This window comes from Erinaceus europaeus, chromosome 20, assembly GCF_950295315.1.
Source record: "Erinaceus europaeus chromosome 20, mEriEur2.1, whole genome shotgun sequence".
In the NCBI taxonomy this organism is placed as follows: Eukaryota; Metazoa; Chordata; class Mammalia; order Eulipotyphla; family Erinaceidae; genus Erinaceus; species Erinaceus europaeus.
In genome coordinates this window covers 14530633-14546749 of record NC_080181.1, presented here as the reverse complement: position 1 = coordinate 14546749, position 16117 = coordinate 14530633, and the positions used below count along the sequence as shown (strand labels likewise).

General features: G+C 49.2%; 2 protein-coding genes across 7 annotated transcripts in view; one reads left to right on the top strand and one right to left on the bottom strand.

Annotated features, from left to right (window-relative positions):
• TRAPPC4 (trafficking protein particle complex subunit 4) overlaps window positions 1-16117 on the top strand; it is a 34550-nt gene that overhangs the window by 1676 nt on the left and 16757 nt on the right. For 2 of the 3 annotated variants that reach the window (XM_007523597.3, XM_060179965.1), the window contains 2 exons: window positions 3562-3688; window positions 3956-4313. In XM_007523597.3, the coding sequence (XP_007523659.1) occupies window positions 3562-3688; window positions 3956-4034 (206 nt within the window). In that variant the 3' untranslated portion in view covers window positions 4035-4313. Of the gene's footprint in view, window positions 1-3561; window positions 3689-3955; window positions 4314-16117 lie in introns of those variants that run through there. The other variant, XM_060179964.1, reaches the window with a different exon arrangement.
• SLC37A4 (solute carrier family 37 member 4) lies at window positions 7648-14598 on the bottom strand. 4 transcript variants are annotated; one of them, XM_060179962.1, is made up of 10 exons: window positions 14550-14598; window positions 12920-13262; window positions 11698-11930; window positions 11142-11385; window positions 10535-10693; window positions 10201-10286; window positions 9649-9762; window positions 9383-9448; window positions 8462-8600; window positions 7648-8338 (listed from the first exon to the last, which is right to left on the bottom strand). In XM_060179962.1, exons 2-10 carry the CDS (start codon window positions 13065-13067, stop codon window positions 8172-8174), a joined length of 1356 nt encoding a protein of 451 aa, XP_060035945.1. In that variant the 5' UTR covers window positions 13068-13262; window positions 14550-14598; the 3' UTR covers window positions 7648-8171. The 4 variants fall into 4 exon arrangements, with proteins under 4 accessions (XP_060035945.1, XP_007523656.2, XP_007523657.2 ...); XM_007523594.3 differs by lacking the exon at window positions 14550-14598 and adding an exon at window positions 14274-14543; XM_007523595.3 differs by lacking the exons at window positions 9383-9448; window positions 14550-14598 and adding an exon at window positions 14274-14543.

Below are 16117 nucleotides of genomic sequence, written 5' to 3'. Positions count from 1 at the left end.
CTGCTTCACCACCTGTGAAGCCACCCCCCTGCAGGTGGGGCCTAGAGGCTTGAACCTGGATCCTTGTGCCTCTCCTTGCTGTGTGCAATTAACCCTTTGTTCTACCGCCCCCCCTCCTTTTTAAATTCATTTATGAGAGGATAGGAGGAGAGAGAAAGAACTAGACATCACTTTGGTGCATGTGCTGCGGGAGATTCAACTCAGGACTTCATGCTTGAGAGTCCCTACACAAACTATATCCACCGCACCACCTCCGGGACCTTTTTTTTTTTAAACCAGATCACTGATCAGGTCTGGCTTATGGTGGTCCAGGGGATTGAACCTGGGACTTTGGAGCCTCAGGCAAGACAGTCTGTTTGCATAACCATTATGCTATCTACCCCCGCCCAATGCCAACTTTATGTTGCACATGTTTTGGAAAGTGTTCTTCCAATTTGAAGTTTGAGGGACCAAGAGATATTTCAGTGGATAGAGTGCATGTCTTGCAGTATTTGAAGCCCTAAATTCAATGTCTGGCACCACACAAGAGCACCCTGAATAGTGAAGCAGTGCTTTGGTGTTTTAAGTATATAGGATTTTTTTTTTTCTGCCTCTAGGGTTATTGCTGAGGCTCAGTGCCTGTACTACGAATCCACTGCTCCTAAAGGCTATTTTTCCCCTTTTGTTGCCCTTGTTGTTTATCATTCTTGTGGTTATTATTGTTATTGTTATCGCTATCATTGTTGTTGGATAGGACAGAGAGAAATTGAGAGAGATGGGGAGACAGGGTAGGGGAGAGAAACATAGGCTCCTGCAGACCTGCTTCACCGCTTGTGAAGCAACCCTCCTGCAGATGGGGAGCTGGGGGCTTGAACCAGGATCCTTACACAGGTCCTTGAGCTTTGCACCATGTGCGCTTAACCCACTGCGCTACCACCCAACCCCCATTTATAAGATTTTTTTAACGGACATCTTGAGAGGTGGTATATTGGGTGAACCACTGAACTTTCAAACTTCCAAGCATAATGTCCTGAGATCAGCCTCCAGCACTCACTGAGCATGGAATTCTCATAGGCTTTTTTTTTTTTTTTTTTTTACCAGAGCACTGCTCAGTTCTGGCGTATGTTGGTGTGGAGGATTGAACCTGAATCTTTGAAGCCTCAGACATGAGATTCTCTTTGCATAACCATTATGCTACCTACCCCCAGTCCCCAATTAAATTTTTTTTTTTAAATATTTATTTGACAGACTGAGATATTGAAGTGAAGGAGAAATAAAGAGACACCTGCAGACCTGCTTCACCACTTGTGAAGCTTTCTCCCTGCAGGTGGGGACTGGGGACCCTGGTCCTTGCACATTGCAACATGTACACTCAACCAGGTGTGTGTCCCCCCCATTAAGAAATAATATTGGGGGCCAATTCGTGGCTTACCCACAAGAACCCTGGTTCAAACACCCAGTAGGTTTGCAAGTGTCTCTCTCTCCCCACCCCCATCTCCTTCCATTTCAATTTCCCTCTGTCCTATCAAATAAAAGGAAAAAGAAGGAAGGAAAACAAGGCCACAGAGAGAGGTGAATTTACACCAGGTACCAGTGATGACCCTGCATGCAAAAAGATGCTTCCTTTAATTTGATGGTGGTCACTCTAACCAGGATCGTGCACATGGTAAAGTAGTATGCGATTCAAGTGAGCTATCTCACCAGCCCTAATAAAACTTTTAAGAAATACTTGATTTATTTTCTTTTTTCTTTTTCTTTCTTTTTTCTTTTTTTTTTTATTAACCAGAGCACTACTCAGCTCTGGCTTATGGTGGTGCAGGGGATTGAACCTGGGACTTCAGAGCCTCAGGCATGACAGTTTGTTTGCATAACCATTATGCTATCTACCCTTGCCCTGAAACACTTGATTTCTTTTAATGATAGTCCAACCAGAGCACTGCTCAGCTGTGGTTTATGATGCTGTTGGACTTGAACCTGGGACTGCAGAACCTCAGGCATGAAAGTCTTTGGCATAACCGTTATGCTGGCTCCTCTGCTCTTTATTTTATTTATTTTTGCCAGCAGGGTTTTTACTGGGCATGGTGCCTGCACAATGAATCCTCCACTCCCAGTAGCCTTTTTTTCCCTTTAGAAATTTTATTTCATTTTCTTACTCTTTGATTGGACAAACAAAAAATGAGAGACATGGAGGTGGTGGAGAGGGAGAGAGATGCCTGCACCATTTGCTTCACTCTTTACATGCAGTAATAGAGATTTACTTTTAATTTTGAGATTTATGTATTTTTTAAAATTTTTTTATTTAAGAAACCAGAGAATTACTCTGAATTACAGAGAACCAGAGAATTACTCTGGGACATGTGATGCTGGGAATCAAACTACTAAAGACCTCAAGCTTTCAAGTCTGGTATTGTAGTCACTATGCAGCCATTAGGACCATAATTTATTTATTTGTTTATTTATTTACTTATGCCTCCAGGATTATTGCTGGGGCTCAGTGCCTACACTATGAACCCACTGCTCCTGGAGGCCATTTTTCTCACTTTGTTGTCCTTGTTATTATTGTTACTATTATTGTTAGTTTTGTTATATTGGATAGGACAGAGAAATTGAGAGAGGAGGAGAGAAAGATAGATACCTGCAGACCTGCTGCGCTGCTTGTAAGCGACCCTCCTGCAGGTGGGGAGCTGTGGGCTTGAACCCGGATCTTTATGCCAGTCCTTGTGCTTTGTGCCATCTGCACTTAACCTGCTGCGCTACCAACCGGCCCCCAATTTATTTATTTTTATTTAATTTTTTAAATATATTTATTTTCCCTTTTGCTGCCCTTGTTGGTTATCATTGTTGTTGTTATTGCTGTCACTATTGTTGGATAGGACAGAGAGATATGGGGAGAGGATGGGAAGACAGAGAAGGGGAGAGAGAGACACCTACAGACAGACCTGCTTCGCCGCGACTGGGGAGCCGGGGGCAAGAACCTGGATCCTTACGCTGGTCCTTGCTCTTTACGCCACCTGCGCTTAACCCGCTGCGCTACCCCCCCCCCCCCCAATTTATTTATTAATGAGAATGAGAAGGAAAGAACCAGAGACCATCACTCTGGCATATGCAGTGCTGGGACTCAACTCGGGACCACATACTTGTCAACCCTATACTCCACCCACTTTGCCACCTCACAATTGAAAACAAGCCTGTGTTTGTTCCCTGATTAGCACTTTCCACTGAGGAATGCCAAGACTAGAAGTGATGGTTTGTTTCAGTTTAATCTCTAAATCAACTGGGCAACGTGATAAAGTTATTTCAGTTTTCTAGTCTCATCTGTAGTTTCAAAGTCTTCCATTTCTTGTTTTATGTAGCAGTAAGAGGAAAATTGAAATGTGCTGGGCTGGTGAAATAGCTCACTTGGATAGTGTACTGCTTTGTCATGTGTGCTACCCAGGTTCAAACCTGGCTTTAACCACACTGAAGGAAGCTTTGCTGCTGTGGTTCCTATTATTTTACTTGCTTATGAAAGTATGTTGCAATTATATGATAACATTATTTGCTGCATTCTCTATCCTTTGGTAACCATTTGGCCTCTTTCAGGGATCAAGTTTGTGGTGCTTGCAGATCCTAGACAAGCCGGAATAGATTCTCTTCTCAGAAAGATTTATGAGATTTATTCAGACTTTGCCCTCAAGAATCCATTCTACTCCCTGGAAATGCCCATCAGGTAGGTGGTCCTGTTCCCCAGCTATTGGTTTAAACTCCTTGCCCCCCCTCCTTGTGTGTGCCCAAGGTCCTTTTGAAGTATAGTAGACATTTAAAATAAAGCCTTTAAATTTTTTATTTTATTTCTTTTCTTTTGAAATACAAGACTTCCCTTAGGGTTTATCATCCTACAAGCTGGGTTCTACTGGCTCTTTCTCTGCACCCAAATGGGGAGAGATCTTCAAGTCTTAAACGTTGCCCTTATTCATGCCCCATGTGCCTGACCTAGGTGTGAGCTGTTTGACCAGAACCTGAAGTTAGCCCTGGAGGTGGCAGAGAAAGCTGGAACTTTTGGACCTGGGTCATAGACTGAACCTGCAACAGATATCTCTCAAATTCTGACAAGTCCTGCAGCGGGAGGAGGGGGTAATAGGGGCTGCTGTTTCCACTCTGTTGGAGAGCCCAGCAACCTTGTTTGTGCACTTGAAAATAGGATGCTGAGCCTGATGGCATGCTGATCCTCAAGCCTTAAAGCCATGCTCTCTTTCCCTCTGTATGTATCATGGGCCTGCTTCCCAACCCTGTACAGATTTATTTATGGAGGAGGTAGGCCCATACTTGATATAATAAACATTCCTTTGATCTCAGTATTGCTATCCTAATTAATGGTTTTGGTGGGGGAAAGGCTTGAAGGGGAGGATACACAGTTCCTTGCGCTTTGCGCCATGTGTGCTTAACCCGCTGAGCTACCACCCGACCCCCTCTATTTTTTAATCTTTTTAGATAAAAACAGAAAGGTGGGAGTCGGGTGGTAGTGCAGCAGGTTAAGTGCAGGTGGCACAAAGCACAAGGAACTGCGTAAGGATCCTGGTTCGAGCCCCCTGCTCACCACCTGCACGGGAGTCACTTCACAAGTGGTGAAGCAGGTCTGCAGGTGTCTTTCTCTCCCCCTGTCTTCCCCTTCTCTCTCCATTTCTCTCCTCTCCAGCAACAACAACTACAATAAAACAAGGGCAACAAAAGGGAATAAATATTAAAAAACAAAACAAAAACAGAAACAGAAAGGTAGAGGGAGTCAAAGAGACCACAACACTAAAGGTTTCTTCAGTGCAGTGGGGCCCTAGCTTGAGCTTGGGCCATGCACGTGGCAGAGCAGCACACGATCCAAGTGAGCTGCAAGATACTCTGTTCTATTAGAAAACTAGATACCATGTCCGGAGCCGGCCATCTAGTTCCATAATTGCTGCTGACTTTCTCGGGAAGTGGTGGTGATGATGGATTGCTTATCAAGTATTTACAGCCTTGCTGCCCAGGAGGTGGTGGAGTGGATAAAGTATTGTGCTCTCAAGCCTGGGGTTGTGAGTTCAGTCCCCAGCATTGCATGTGGCAAAAACAATGCTCTGATTCTCTCTTCCTCCTTTTCTTTTTCATTAGTAAACACATCTTTTTTTTTTTTAAAGGGGGGGAGGGAGTATTAAGCCTGTGGTCCGGGAGGTGGTACAGTTGTAAAGCTTTGGACTCTCAAGCATGGGGTCCTGAGTTTGATCTCCGGCAGCACATGTGCCAGAGTGATGTCTGGCTCTTTCTCTCTCCTATCTTTCTCATAAATAAATAAGTGTTAAGCCTGGCAAGATAGCTCACTTGAGTAGTGTGCTTGTTTGTCATGTGCTGTGTGATCTCTTTCACTCTCTGCCTCTAAAAAAGCATTGGAAAGCCAGGTGGTGGCGCCCCTGGTAGAGCACACATGGTATAATCTGCAAGGATCCAGATTCAAACACATGCAGAAGGGAAGCAGTGCTGTAGGGTCTCTTCCTCGCACCCACTCTATGTTCTTCCTTTCAATTTATGTCTCTATCCAATAAAAGGGGGGCGGGTGGAACCATGTACAGGGGCCAAGCAGTGGCACACCCATTTCAGTGCACGTTACCATGTGTAAGGACCCAGGTTCAAACCCCAGGTCGCCACCTGATGAAGCAGTGTTACAGGTGTCTTTCTAGCGTGCTCTCTCCCACTTCCTCCCTTTGTAGCTCCCCCCACCCACTCAATTTCTCACTGTCCTTCTAAATGGAAAGAAAAAAGGAAGGAGAAAATAGTCACTAGGAGTGGTGGATTTATTGTGTAGGCACCAATCCCCAGCAATAACCCTGGTGACAAAGAAAGAAAAAATAGCATTTCTCACTTCATCCTCAATCTAACTGTAGGGGGTGCATTCTGCTGCAGACAGAAGAGTTAACAAGTTCTGTCTCAGAGTCTCAAAGCTGGTTGCTGGCAGTCTTGAGTTTGAACCCAAACTTTCTGACTATTCTCAGGGAGCCCTTCTTAGATTGCTTCTCTCCATCTGTTTAGTGAAAAGACTCAGCAGTTTCATCTCTAAAATGATCACTGAATTAGTGTTAGGTTGAAGGGTGAGGAAAGGGAGTTTAAGAGCCCATTTATAGTCTGGTGAAATAGCTCATTTGAATAGTTCTGCCATGTGCATGACCCAGGTTCGAGCCAAACCCCCACCACATTGAAAAAACTTCAGTGTTGTTGTCTCTTTAACCCTACCTCTGCTTTTTTGGCGTCTCTGTCTCTATTTGGGGGGAAAAACCATTTACATGTCATCTTTCTCTCATTCCTAGGAATGAGAGATGTATTGAAGCCTCTCCTTGTGGGGTGGAAAGAATAGGTAGGGGGGCTGGATGGTGGTGCACCTGGTTGAGCACACATGTTATAGTGCGCAAGGACCCCGGTTCACGCCCCCAGTCCCCACCTGCAGGAGGGAAAGTTTCATGAGTGGTGAAGCAAGGCTGTAGGTGTCTGTCTCTCTCTTTTTCTATCCCCCATTCCTCTCAATTTCTGGCTGTTTCTATCCAATAAATAAAAGATAATTAAAAATGCATTCATTAAAAAAAAAAAAAGAAAAATCATACTCATAGGTAGTAAAAGAATGTTTTCTTTTTTTTATTTAAAGAATTTAACATCTTTTTAAAATTTTATTTATTTTATTTTCATTTATTCCTTTTATTATCCTTGTTGTAGTTATTGTTGTTGAATAGGACAGAGAGAAATGGAGAGAGGAGGGGAAGACAGACGGGGGAGAGAAAGATAGACACCTGTAGACCTGCTTCACCGCCTATGAAGCGACTCCCCTGCAGGTGGGGAGCCGGGGGCTCGAACTGGGATCCTTACGGAGGTCCTTGTGCTTTGCACCACGTGCGATTAACCCACTGCGCTACTGCCCAACGCCACCCCCCTTTTTTTCTTTTTTCTTTTTGTCTCACTGGGGCCTGGTGTGCTGGCACTATGAATCCACTGCTCCTGGAGGACATCCCCCCCCCCATTTTATTGGATAAGACAGAGAGCATTGAGAGAGGAGGGGGAGATAGGGAGAGAGAAAGACACCTGTAGACCTGCTTCACTGCTTGTGAAGCTTCCCCCCTGCAGGTGGGGAGCCAGGAGCTCAAAGTGGATCATTGCGCAGGTCCTTGCGTGCATAATCAGCTGCGCCACCACCCGGTCCTCTATTCCTTCCTTCCATTCCTTCCTTCCTTCCTTTCTTTCCCAGAACACTGCATAGGTCTGGCTTATGGTGGTGCTGGGGATTGAGCCTAGGACTTTGGTTCCTCAGGGCTCAAAAGTCTTTTTTGCATAACCATGATGTTTTCATTCCCTCTCTCTCTCCTTTTAACTATTTACCTTTCACCACAAGTGTTATTTCTGGGGCTAAGTGCCTTCAGGAATCAGACACTCCCATTGGACATTTTTTCCTTTTTACTTGATAGCACAGAGAAATGGGGAGAGGGAGAGGGAGATCTGCCGCAATTCTGTTTCACCACTTATGGAGCTTGCCGCCTGCAGGTGGAGGCTGAGGGCTTGAACCTGGGTTCTTGGGCATGATAATGTGTGCAGTCAACTAGGTGTGCCATGGCTGGGTCCTTGAAACAGTATTTTCTATGGGAAGCTGTCGCTGGTTTTTGAAATAATGACTCACTGACAGTGTTTTTAGTATCAAATCTAGTTTTAATCTGCTACAACGAGTCTTCCTACCCTGGCACCATACCCTACTACTGTCTCCAGGGTATTAGTGTGATGGCCTCTCTTTCCCTAGAATTTGGGGATTGGCAATAGCAGATGTCTCCTGATGGTCATTGGCCACTGGTGCCCTGCAGATAAAGGATGAGCCTCACATCTGGTGGGAATAGGATGGGCTAGAGCAGGGCCCAGGAGAGGAAGAAGGGTAGTGGAGACTGACTCCCTGACTACAAATGTTCCCCGTCTGTGCAAAGACAGAGAGTAGGAGTTAATGGATTCTGAAGACAAAGGTTGTCTTTTAAAATAGAGCAAAGGATTCGGAGCTGGGACCTCATTAGCCACTGATAACTCCCAGTACCACCTCGTCGAGGGAAAAGGAAGTCAAAGGTTCAGTGCTAGCCAGAGCAGCCCCTGCCCTCTTGCCCTCTCCCCCCACACCCTGCAGGGGAAGGCCACAGGTAGGAGATGATGTTCCAGAACCTGCTGTCTCTTCACTCAGCCTTCTTGGGCACTCGGCCCATCTTGGTACGGATGTTTCTCAAGAGAAAGAAGGCAGCTGTGCTGGCTGCACAGATCACTTCAGCCACCCAGAAGGCTGTGCTCCAGCTGTAGTGCTTGGCAATGGTACTGAAGGGCAACCCTGCCAGAAAGCCGCCCACTGTCAAGGAGGAGGGGAAGAATTTGAATCATTGATGAGGCCTGAGTTGGTGGGGCTTACTACAGCCTCTAGTTAACTTGTATACAGGGCACAAGTGGGAGTGAGGTGGAGGGTACTACTTACCATTGGCCATGAGCCCCACGATAGCATGGGAGGTACCACATAAGTTGGAAGGTGCACTCTCGTTGGCTATAACTCCAAACAAGGCAATGGGGCCATAAGAAGAGAAACCAAACACGGCTCCCAACACCAGGATCCAGAGCTGCAGATGCAGTGCAAAGGAGCATTGAGAACCTGAGAAAGCCTAACTGGCTACCACTGCAGAGGAGGAGGGGCCAGGTGGTGGTGCTCCTGGCTAAGTGCACATATTACCACAGGCAAAGACCCAGGTTCAAGCCCTCAGTCCCCTGCAGGAGGGAAAGCTTCACAAGTGGTAAAGCACTACTGCAGGGGTCTCTGTCTCTCCCTTTCTACCCCTTCTAAACTTCTCTCTGTCCTGTCAAAGTTAAAAAATAAAAGAGTAGGGAGTCAGGCGTAACGCAGTGGGTTAAGCGCACGTGGCGTGAAGCACAGGGACAGGTGTAAGGATCCTAGTTGAGCCCCGGCTCCCCACCTGCAGGGTAGTCGCTTCACAAGCAGTGAAGCAGGTCTGCAGGTGTCTATCTTTCTCTCCTCTGTCTTCCCCTCCTCTCTCCATTTCTCTCTGTCCTATCTAACGACAGTGACATCAATAACAACAACAACTACAACAATAATAAAAACAAGGGCAACAAAAGGGAAAATAAATATTAAAATATTAAAGAGTAGCCCTAGAATGAAATAACTGTAGTAAGTGACCTCCCCCTTGACTCCACCTTCCCAAACAGTGACAGTGTAGAGAGAGGGTGCATTCCACACTGAGCCAACCCAAGGGCACATGTGGGAGGGTGGAAAGCCACTGCTCCTCACCCAAGTTAGAAGCCCTCTGTTCTCAGTTTATACAAGCTAGGGCCAGGCAAAGGTGTGGCAAATTAAGAGGAAAACCAGAGATAAAGAGAAAAGCACCTCATGCTCCGTAAAGCCTGTGAGCTCAGCGAGAGGGTGAAGAGCTGGAGTCCAGAAAGCAACGTCCTAGAAGCACAAGGAAGAGGAAAAACCAGGCCCAGAGATGAGGGGCACCCAAGTTCAGGAGAGGAACTGCAGCATGAAGAAACTGAAAAGGAAAATAAAGGCCAAGAAAGGCCTGGGCCAGGCTAAAGTCAGGGAGTGGGAACTTGACGGAGCTGTCCTTGCTTTCTCAGCTGTGCCTGCTTGGGCTAGGCCCTCCTTACCTTAGGGGAGTCACTGCTCACAGTCACCCGGAAGAGGTACATGGACACTGTCATGCCAGCCATCATGAAAAGCAGCAGACCATGGCGAGGGCTCCCATAGGTGGACAGCCCTGCCTGTGGAGACAAGCCCAGCAAAGTCAGGCCCCTGGAGCAGCAGAGTCCCTCACCCCTGGACTCTGACACAGCAGGCCTCTGCTGACAACTCTTTGGCAATCCCACCATAGTTGTTGGCTCAGGGAACCCCTGGGACTTGCTCATTATGTTCTGAGGCCAAACTCCACACAGCAGCCCTTCTCCCACCTGGGGCATGCTTCAGGCACGTGCTCCCTCTCCAGCCCTTGTTTTCCTGGAGCTGTGGAGAAACTTCCCACTAGGCTGAGAAATTCTGACTCTCTTTGGCACCAACTAAATCCCTTCCCAAAAGCCTTATCCCTAGCAGAGAGAGATGCCTGCAGTCAGTGCCACCTCAGCCAGCTCACCAGCATAAGTATGTCAACCTGCTGTACCCCAGGCTTTCCACATCGCTGGTGCCTGTCCCATCTGTCCACTCACCTTTGCCATGGCTCGATCTGACAGGTAGCCAGCTGCGATACTGCCTATAAGGCCCCCAATCTCCAAAGCACTCATGTAGGAGCTACCTGCAGTGGGGAGTTGTAGAGATGGGGAAAGGAAAGGCAGAAAGATAAGTAGACTAGTAGACATCCAGGTTCTCCCATACTGGCTTAAATCCAAAGACGTACAAGGTCCCTAAGTGGGACCAGACAGAACTGCCTAAGTAATGTCCATCTTAAGGAAAAGCAGAAAGGGGATGCAGAAATGTGAATTTCCCAAGCCCTGCACTGGTTCCTGCTCCCTCTGCCCAGTCAGGTGTTGAGGTTTGCCTTACCCACGAGGGCAGACTGTCCTTTTTCCTGGATAAGGAAGAACTGGCCCCAGTCAGTACAGCAGGTCTTTACACCAAACACCACCAGGTAGCCAATGGAGAGGACCCACAGGTAGGGGGACAGCAGCAACTCTTGTAAGGTACTTTCCTCCTTCGCAGAGCCTAGAGTTGGGTGAGGTCAGGCCTCAGGTCCTGCTCCTGTTGCCTGGGTTCCAATGTACCCCCACGACTCATTAACCAGCCATGGGGCAAAGTCCATTTGCACAGCCAGGGATCAGTAGGAAGGTACCCCTTTACCCATGCTCTGCCCTCTCCCCTCCACTGCAAACTCAACAAACAAGGAACAGGACTGCGGTGGGTGGAGGGAGCATCCAACTCACTTAGATTGAGGCTGTTGTCCAGGACAGGGAAGTCAGGGTATCATTTGAGTCATAGCATTTGGCTCTGCTACTTAGCTGCTCCTGGGATTAGTGTTACTTACTCCCCACCAGGCTCCATCACCATCCCTCCCCGTGTGCACTGGCAAGCACGGGACCAGGCGTATTAACCCTCAAGAGAAATCAGCCAGATAAATTGATACCCCCAATGGTCAGCTTGGGTGGGGGCTCACCCTTCTTGCCCTTGGAGGGCATGGGGTCCAGGTTGCGGAGTCCAACATCAGCAGGTTCATTGTGGATGAGCAGGAGGCAGAGGAAGGAGACCACCACACAAAGGGCGCCAGACATGGCCAGTGTGCTGCGCCAGCTGTAGCTCTGAGCAAGGATGGTTGCCAGGATGGGGCCCAGCCCTCCAGCCAGGTTCATGCTGGTGGACAGGATGGCCCACCAGGTGCCAAACTGAGATGGTTCAAACCACTGTAAGGCAAAGAGGGACAGTTGGTGCCCAGTCTCCAGGCTGAGTTGAAGTTGGGGGTCCGGTGGGGCAACCCCAGACTGAGCTCACATTACAGGGATGAGAGAGAGGGCGTACCCACTTGGCAGGGCCAATTCCTTCATATGCCACCTGATCCCACCACATTCCGACTCTTAAAATATCTTGACAAGCAAAAGGAACTAGACTGGAACTCCCCAGGAACCTGCTCCAGGCGGAGAGCCGAGGTGCCGGTCCCACACGTCGGTAGGCGTCCTCCATGACAATCTGAAAGACTCCTTGAAGCAGACACTCACCTTCCGCAGGATCTTCCCACAGGGGGGCCAGCCCAGCCCCTGTGCCAGGCCATTGAGGAACCAGAGAGCAGCGAAGATGGGCACTGTGGAGCTCCAGGAGAAGACAATGTTGACGAGGCCAACCAGGAGCAGCCCAGACGAGAAGAGCCAGCGCGCGCTCATCTGGTCAGACAGCACCCCACTCACAAACTTGCTGATGGCATAGGCTGCTGACTGGCTGCTGGTGATGAGCCCTGCAGGGGAGGGGAGCAGGGAGCAGGACACCTGTGGGGTTAGGGACCAAGGCAAGGGCATGGGGGGGTAGAGGAAGGCATGGGGTCAGGTATATAGAGGTGCCTAGTAAGGTGAGCCAGGTTGATTCCAGGAGGAATAGGAGCAGCCTGTGCAAGAAGCCTGGCACTTGTTTGTGGTACTACAGCAGCTCCTCCCACCTCCCCGTCAGTACTAGCCTCAAGCTGACCCATGACTTTTCAGGCTTGGAGAGTTCCAACTGCAGCTGTCGGGACAAGGAGGGAGGAGGGTAGGACAGCTCCACTCCCTAGGATCTACTGTGCATGCTTCTCCCTCACCAGGGTGCTACATCAGAGGCCTCTCCGTGTGTGTGGTTTGTGTGTATGTGTGTGTCAGTGTCATAATTTCCACCACTCTTCAGGCCAACTTTTTCAAATCTCTGATTTCAAAGTGGAGTGACACTGTAGCACCACTCCACCATCCATGGGGCTACCCAGTGACATCGTGCTCTGATGGTGCTGGGACTTGCACCCAGGGTCTCCACGTGCATGTCAAATACTGGGTCTATCTCTTGGCCCCCTGTGGCACTTCTGATGCCCCACCTCTGAACAAGGGGCAAAGGGCCTACAATTGGAGTCAGGGAACTTACTCTACCTGTGGTACCCTACCTGCTAATACTACCTGCAGGGCCACATGAAGTCACTGTACTAAATCTCTAGTTCCTAGCCTCACAATGTCAGCAGCCAGCACTCATCCTAATATCTTAGCATGAAGTCACATGGATGTAGAAACTTCTCAGAACCACCACCCTCCACTTCTCTTTCCAACTCAGAATAAGCAATGCTTATGGGGATATATGCAGCTCACAGACACACAAAGGTCCTTCTCCTAGCTATGTAGACTGCACAGACACTCAGAACATGGTCCTGTGCAAACAGTGCCAACACTTCCTGTCTCCCTGGGCTTGCCACCCTGTCCTCCCGGGGCTCACCCAAGTCATCCTTATCCAGAGAGATTTCCTCCACCAAGGAAGTCATGACAAAAGAGAAGGTCTTGCGGTTGAAGTAGTATAAGCTGTAGCCTCCAAACATGGCTGAGAAGATCACAGTGCGGTAGTAGCCATAGCCCTGGGCCGCCATGGTGTGAAAGAGCAGGCGCCACTGGCCAGGACACTGAGACTCTGAACACAGCTCCTGTTTGCAGTTCTTGCACGGCGCAGATCTGCTGAGTTAGGTCTTTTCTGCTCCTTCCTCCACCCGGCCTCCCAGGCTCCCTTTATAGCCACCTTCTGGACAATCATTAAGCCTGGGGCAGCTTCTAGAGAACCCAGTGTCCTGAGGGAGACAAGAAAACAGATTACAGGCAGCTAAACTACGGGGGGCCTCAAGGGGTCTCAATGGAGATGACCTGTGAGCTAGGAAAGCACCCCGTGTCCCCAGGACTTCTGTTTTCCCCCCTTTACTGGGTCCTGTAGTAACAGCTGTGATTAAGACTCAACCTAATTACTTTTGTCTGCATGAGCCCAAGGGAGGCAGAGGTGGGATATCAAGCAGAGCTGCTCTCTTTATCCCTGTTCAATGCCTCCTACCTTCTTATTCCTTCAAGGAAGATTGAAGTTTCACTGGCTGCCAGTTACGGGTACCTGATTAATTTCTAATCTCTCTCTCTCTAACCCTCAGACACATAATCCCCAACAACCCCCCCCCTTTTTTTTTTAAATCAAGACAGAGAAGGCAGAGAGAACCAAAGAGACCACAGCATCGAAGCTTCCCTCAAGCTCAAACCTGAGGTGCACACATAGCAAAGCTGCACACTATCCAAGTGAGCTATTATGCTGCCCAGTCTTTCAGAGCTGATCACCCCTAAAACTGGAATGCTTAGCATACAATGGGGTGTAGCTGTTTAGTAATAGCTGCAGAATTGCAAGCCAAGGGGGAAACTTTCCAGGTAGAGCCCCAAAGTCACAGGGAAAGCCCTCCAGACACTGGGGCGGTGGCAGCGGGGTCGCTGGACTTCCTCTAGTCTTATTTACCCTGTGAGGTCACTGGGCTGCAGTCTGGCTGGCTAGGCGGGGCAGAGAGAAAGTGACTGGCCAGCTTGCGGGTGGAAAGGTGCACCTGCGGACTTGAGGCTGCAATGCCCAACCGCCCTGCTTTCTCCTCCCCTCCCCGCCGTATGCCCGCGGCTTTACTGCTCTGCTGGGAAAGCAACTGGAGCAGAAGACGTGGGCGCCAGAAAAACAGGTGACCGGCCACCGCCTCCCGAGGGCCCTTGCCCGGGGCGCCTAGTAGCTCAGACTGGCGTGCGGGGAGTGGGGTAGGGAGCAAGGCGGCGGCCCTCCGCACCTGCCCAGACCGCGGTCCTCAGGCTGCCGGAGGCTCCGGATGGACCCCGGCGGGCCGGGAGCAGGAGCTGGGGAGGCGCCAAGACGCAGGAGGGGGCGACCAGGACTTGGCGGCCCTCAGTCCCTAGAATGGATTCCTCCTCCCCGGAGACGACAGTCTCAGGAACCGTTCCGGGGGGTATAGGAAGTTGGGGTTCGCCAAGACGGTAACCCCAAGATCGGAGCTGCTGATCTCCCCGCCCTCGGGAGAAGCCCCAGTCCCACTGGCCGCCCCTACCTGAACTGGGGCGGGAGCCAGAATGACTGGCCGGGCGGCGGGCGCATGCGCGGGCACTGTGGGGCGTGGCCTGTGACTGCGTCCTCACGTCCCGCCGGGTAGAGCCTGTCCCAGGGATTTGGACCTACATCCTGCGGTCATTCTGGTCCTGGACGCTGACAGCGCCCCTTAGGGGCTGGACTCGGGTATCCCCTTTTTCTTTTCCTTCCTTTCTTTGTTTCTTATTTATTTTTATTTTAAAAGATTTTATTTATTTATCGATGAGAAAGATAGGAGGAGAGAGAGAAAGAACCAGACATCACTCTGGTACATGTGCTGCCGGGGCTTGAACTCAGGACCTCACGCTTGAGAGTCAAGCGCTTTATCCACTGCGCCACCTCCCAGACCACTATTTATTTATTTATTTTTCCATGAAAGAGAACTACAAAGAGAAAGACACAGAGAAAGAGACCAAAGCACTGCTCAGCTCTGGTTTAGGGTAGTGTTGTGGATTTAAACCTGGGACGTCAGAGATTCAGGCATGAACATCTTTTCCATAATCACTATGCTGTCTCCCCAGCCTTTCTCTCTCTCACTCTCTGCCTCTGTCTCTCTCTTGCATACAGGGTTACCACTGGAACTTGGTGCCTGCACTACGGCTCCACTGCTCCTGGAAGCCTTTTTTTTTTTTTTTTCATTTTATTGGACAGAACAGAGAGAAATTGAGAGAGGAGGGGAAGACAAGAGAGGAGGAAAGATGGACACCTGCAGACCTGCTTCACCGCTTGTGAAACGATCCCCCCCCCCCCCCCCCGCAGGTGAGGGGCCTGGGGCTTGAACTGGGATCCTTGAGCGGGTCCTTGCGCAGGTTCTGTGCTCCTAACCTGGTGTCCCACTGCCCAACCCTCAGCGCCACCGCCTGACCTCTTTCTTTCTATCTTTCTTCCTTCTTTACTTCCTTTCTTTCATTCTTTCTTTCTTCCCCTCCTTCCTTATTTCTAATTTTTTCAGTTATCTTTATCTGATGGACAGTCAGAAGTAGGGAGGGGGAGACAGACACAGGAGCCGGGTGGTGGCGCACCTGGTTGAGCGCACATGTTAGAATGCACAAGGACCGGGATTGAGCCCCCGGCCTCCACCTGCAGGGGGAAAGCTTTGTGAATGGTGAAGCAATACTGCAGTTGTCTCTCTCTCTCTCTCCCTCCCTCTGTAACACTCCCTTCCTTCTCAATTTGTGACTGTCTCTGTCAAATAAATAAAGATAATTTAAAAAGAGAGATACCTGCAGATCTGCTTTGCCACACACAAAGCTTTCCCCCTGCGGGGGTGGGGGTGGGGGTGGGGGGGTGGGGGCTCAAACTTGGGTCCTTGTGCATTGTAACACATGCGCTCAAACGTGCCACCACCCAGCCCCCCTCCTTTTATTTCTAACATCAGCTATGCCTTATTTATTTTTCCCATCTGTTATCTGTGATTGATAGTTTTCTATTTTTAAATATGTATTTATTTACGTACTCATGAGAGAAAACCAGAACATAACTCTGAGAAATGCAGTACTGGGAATCAGACTCAGGATGTTATACTCCCAA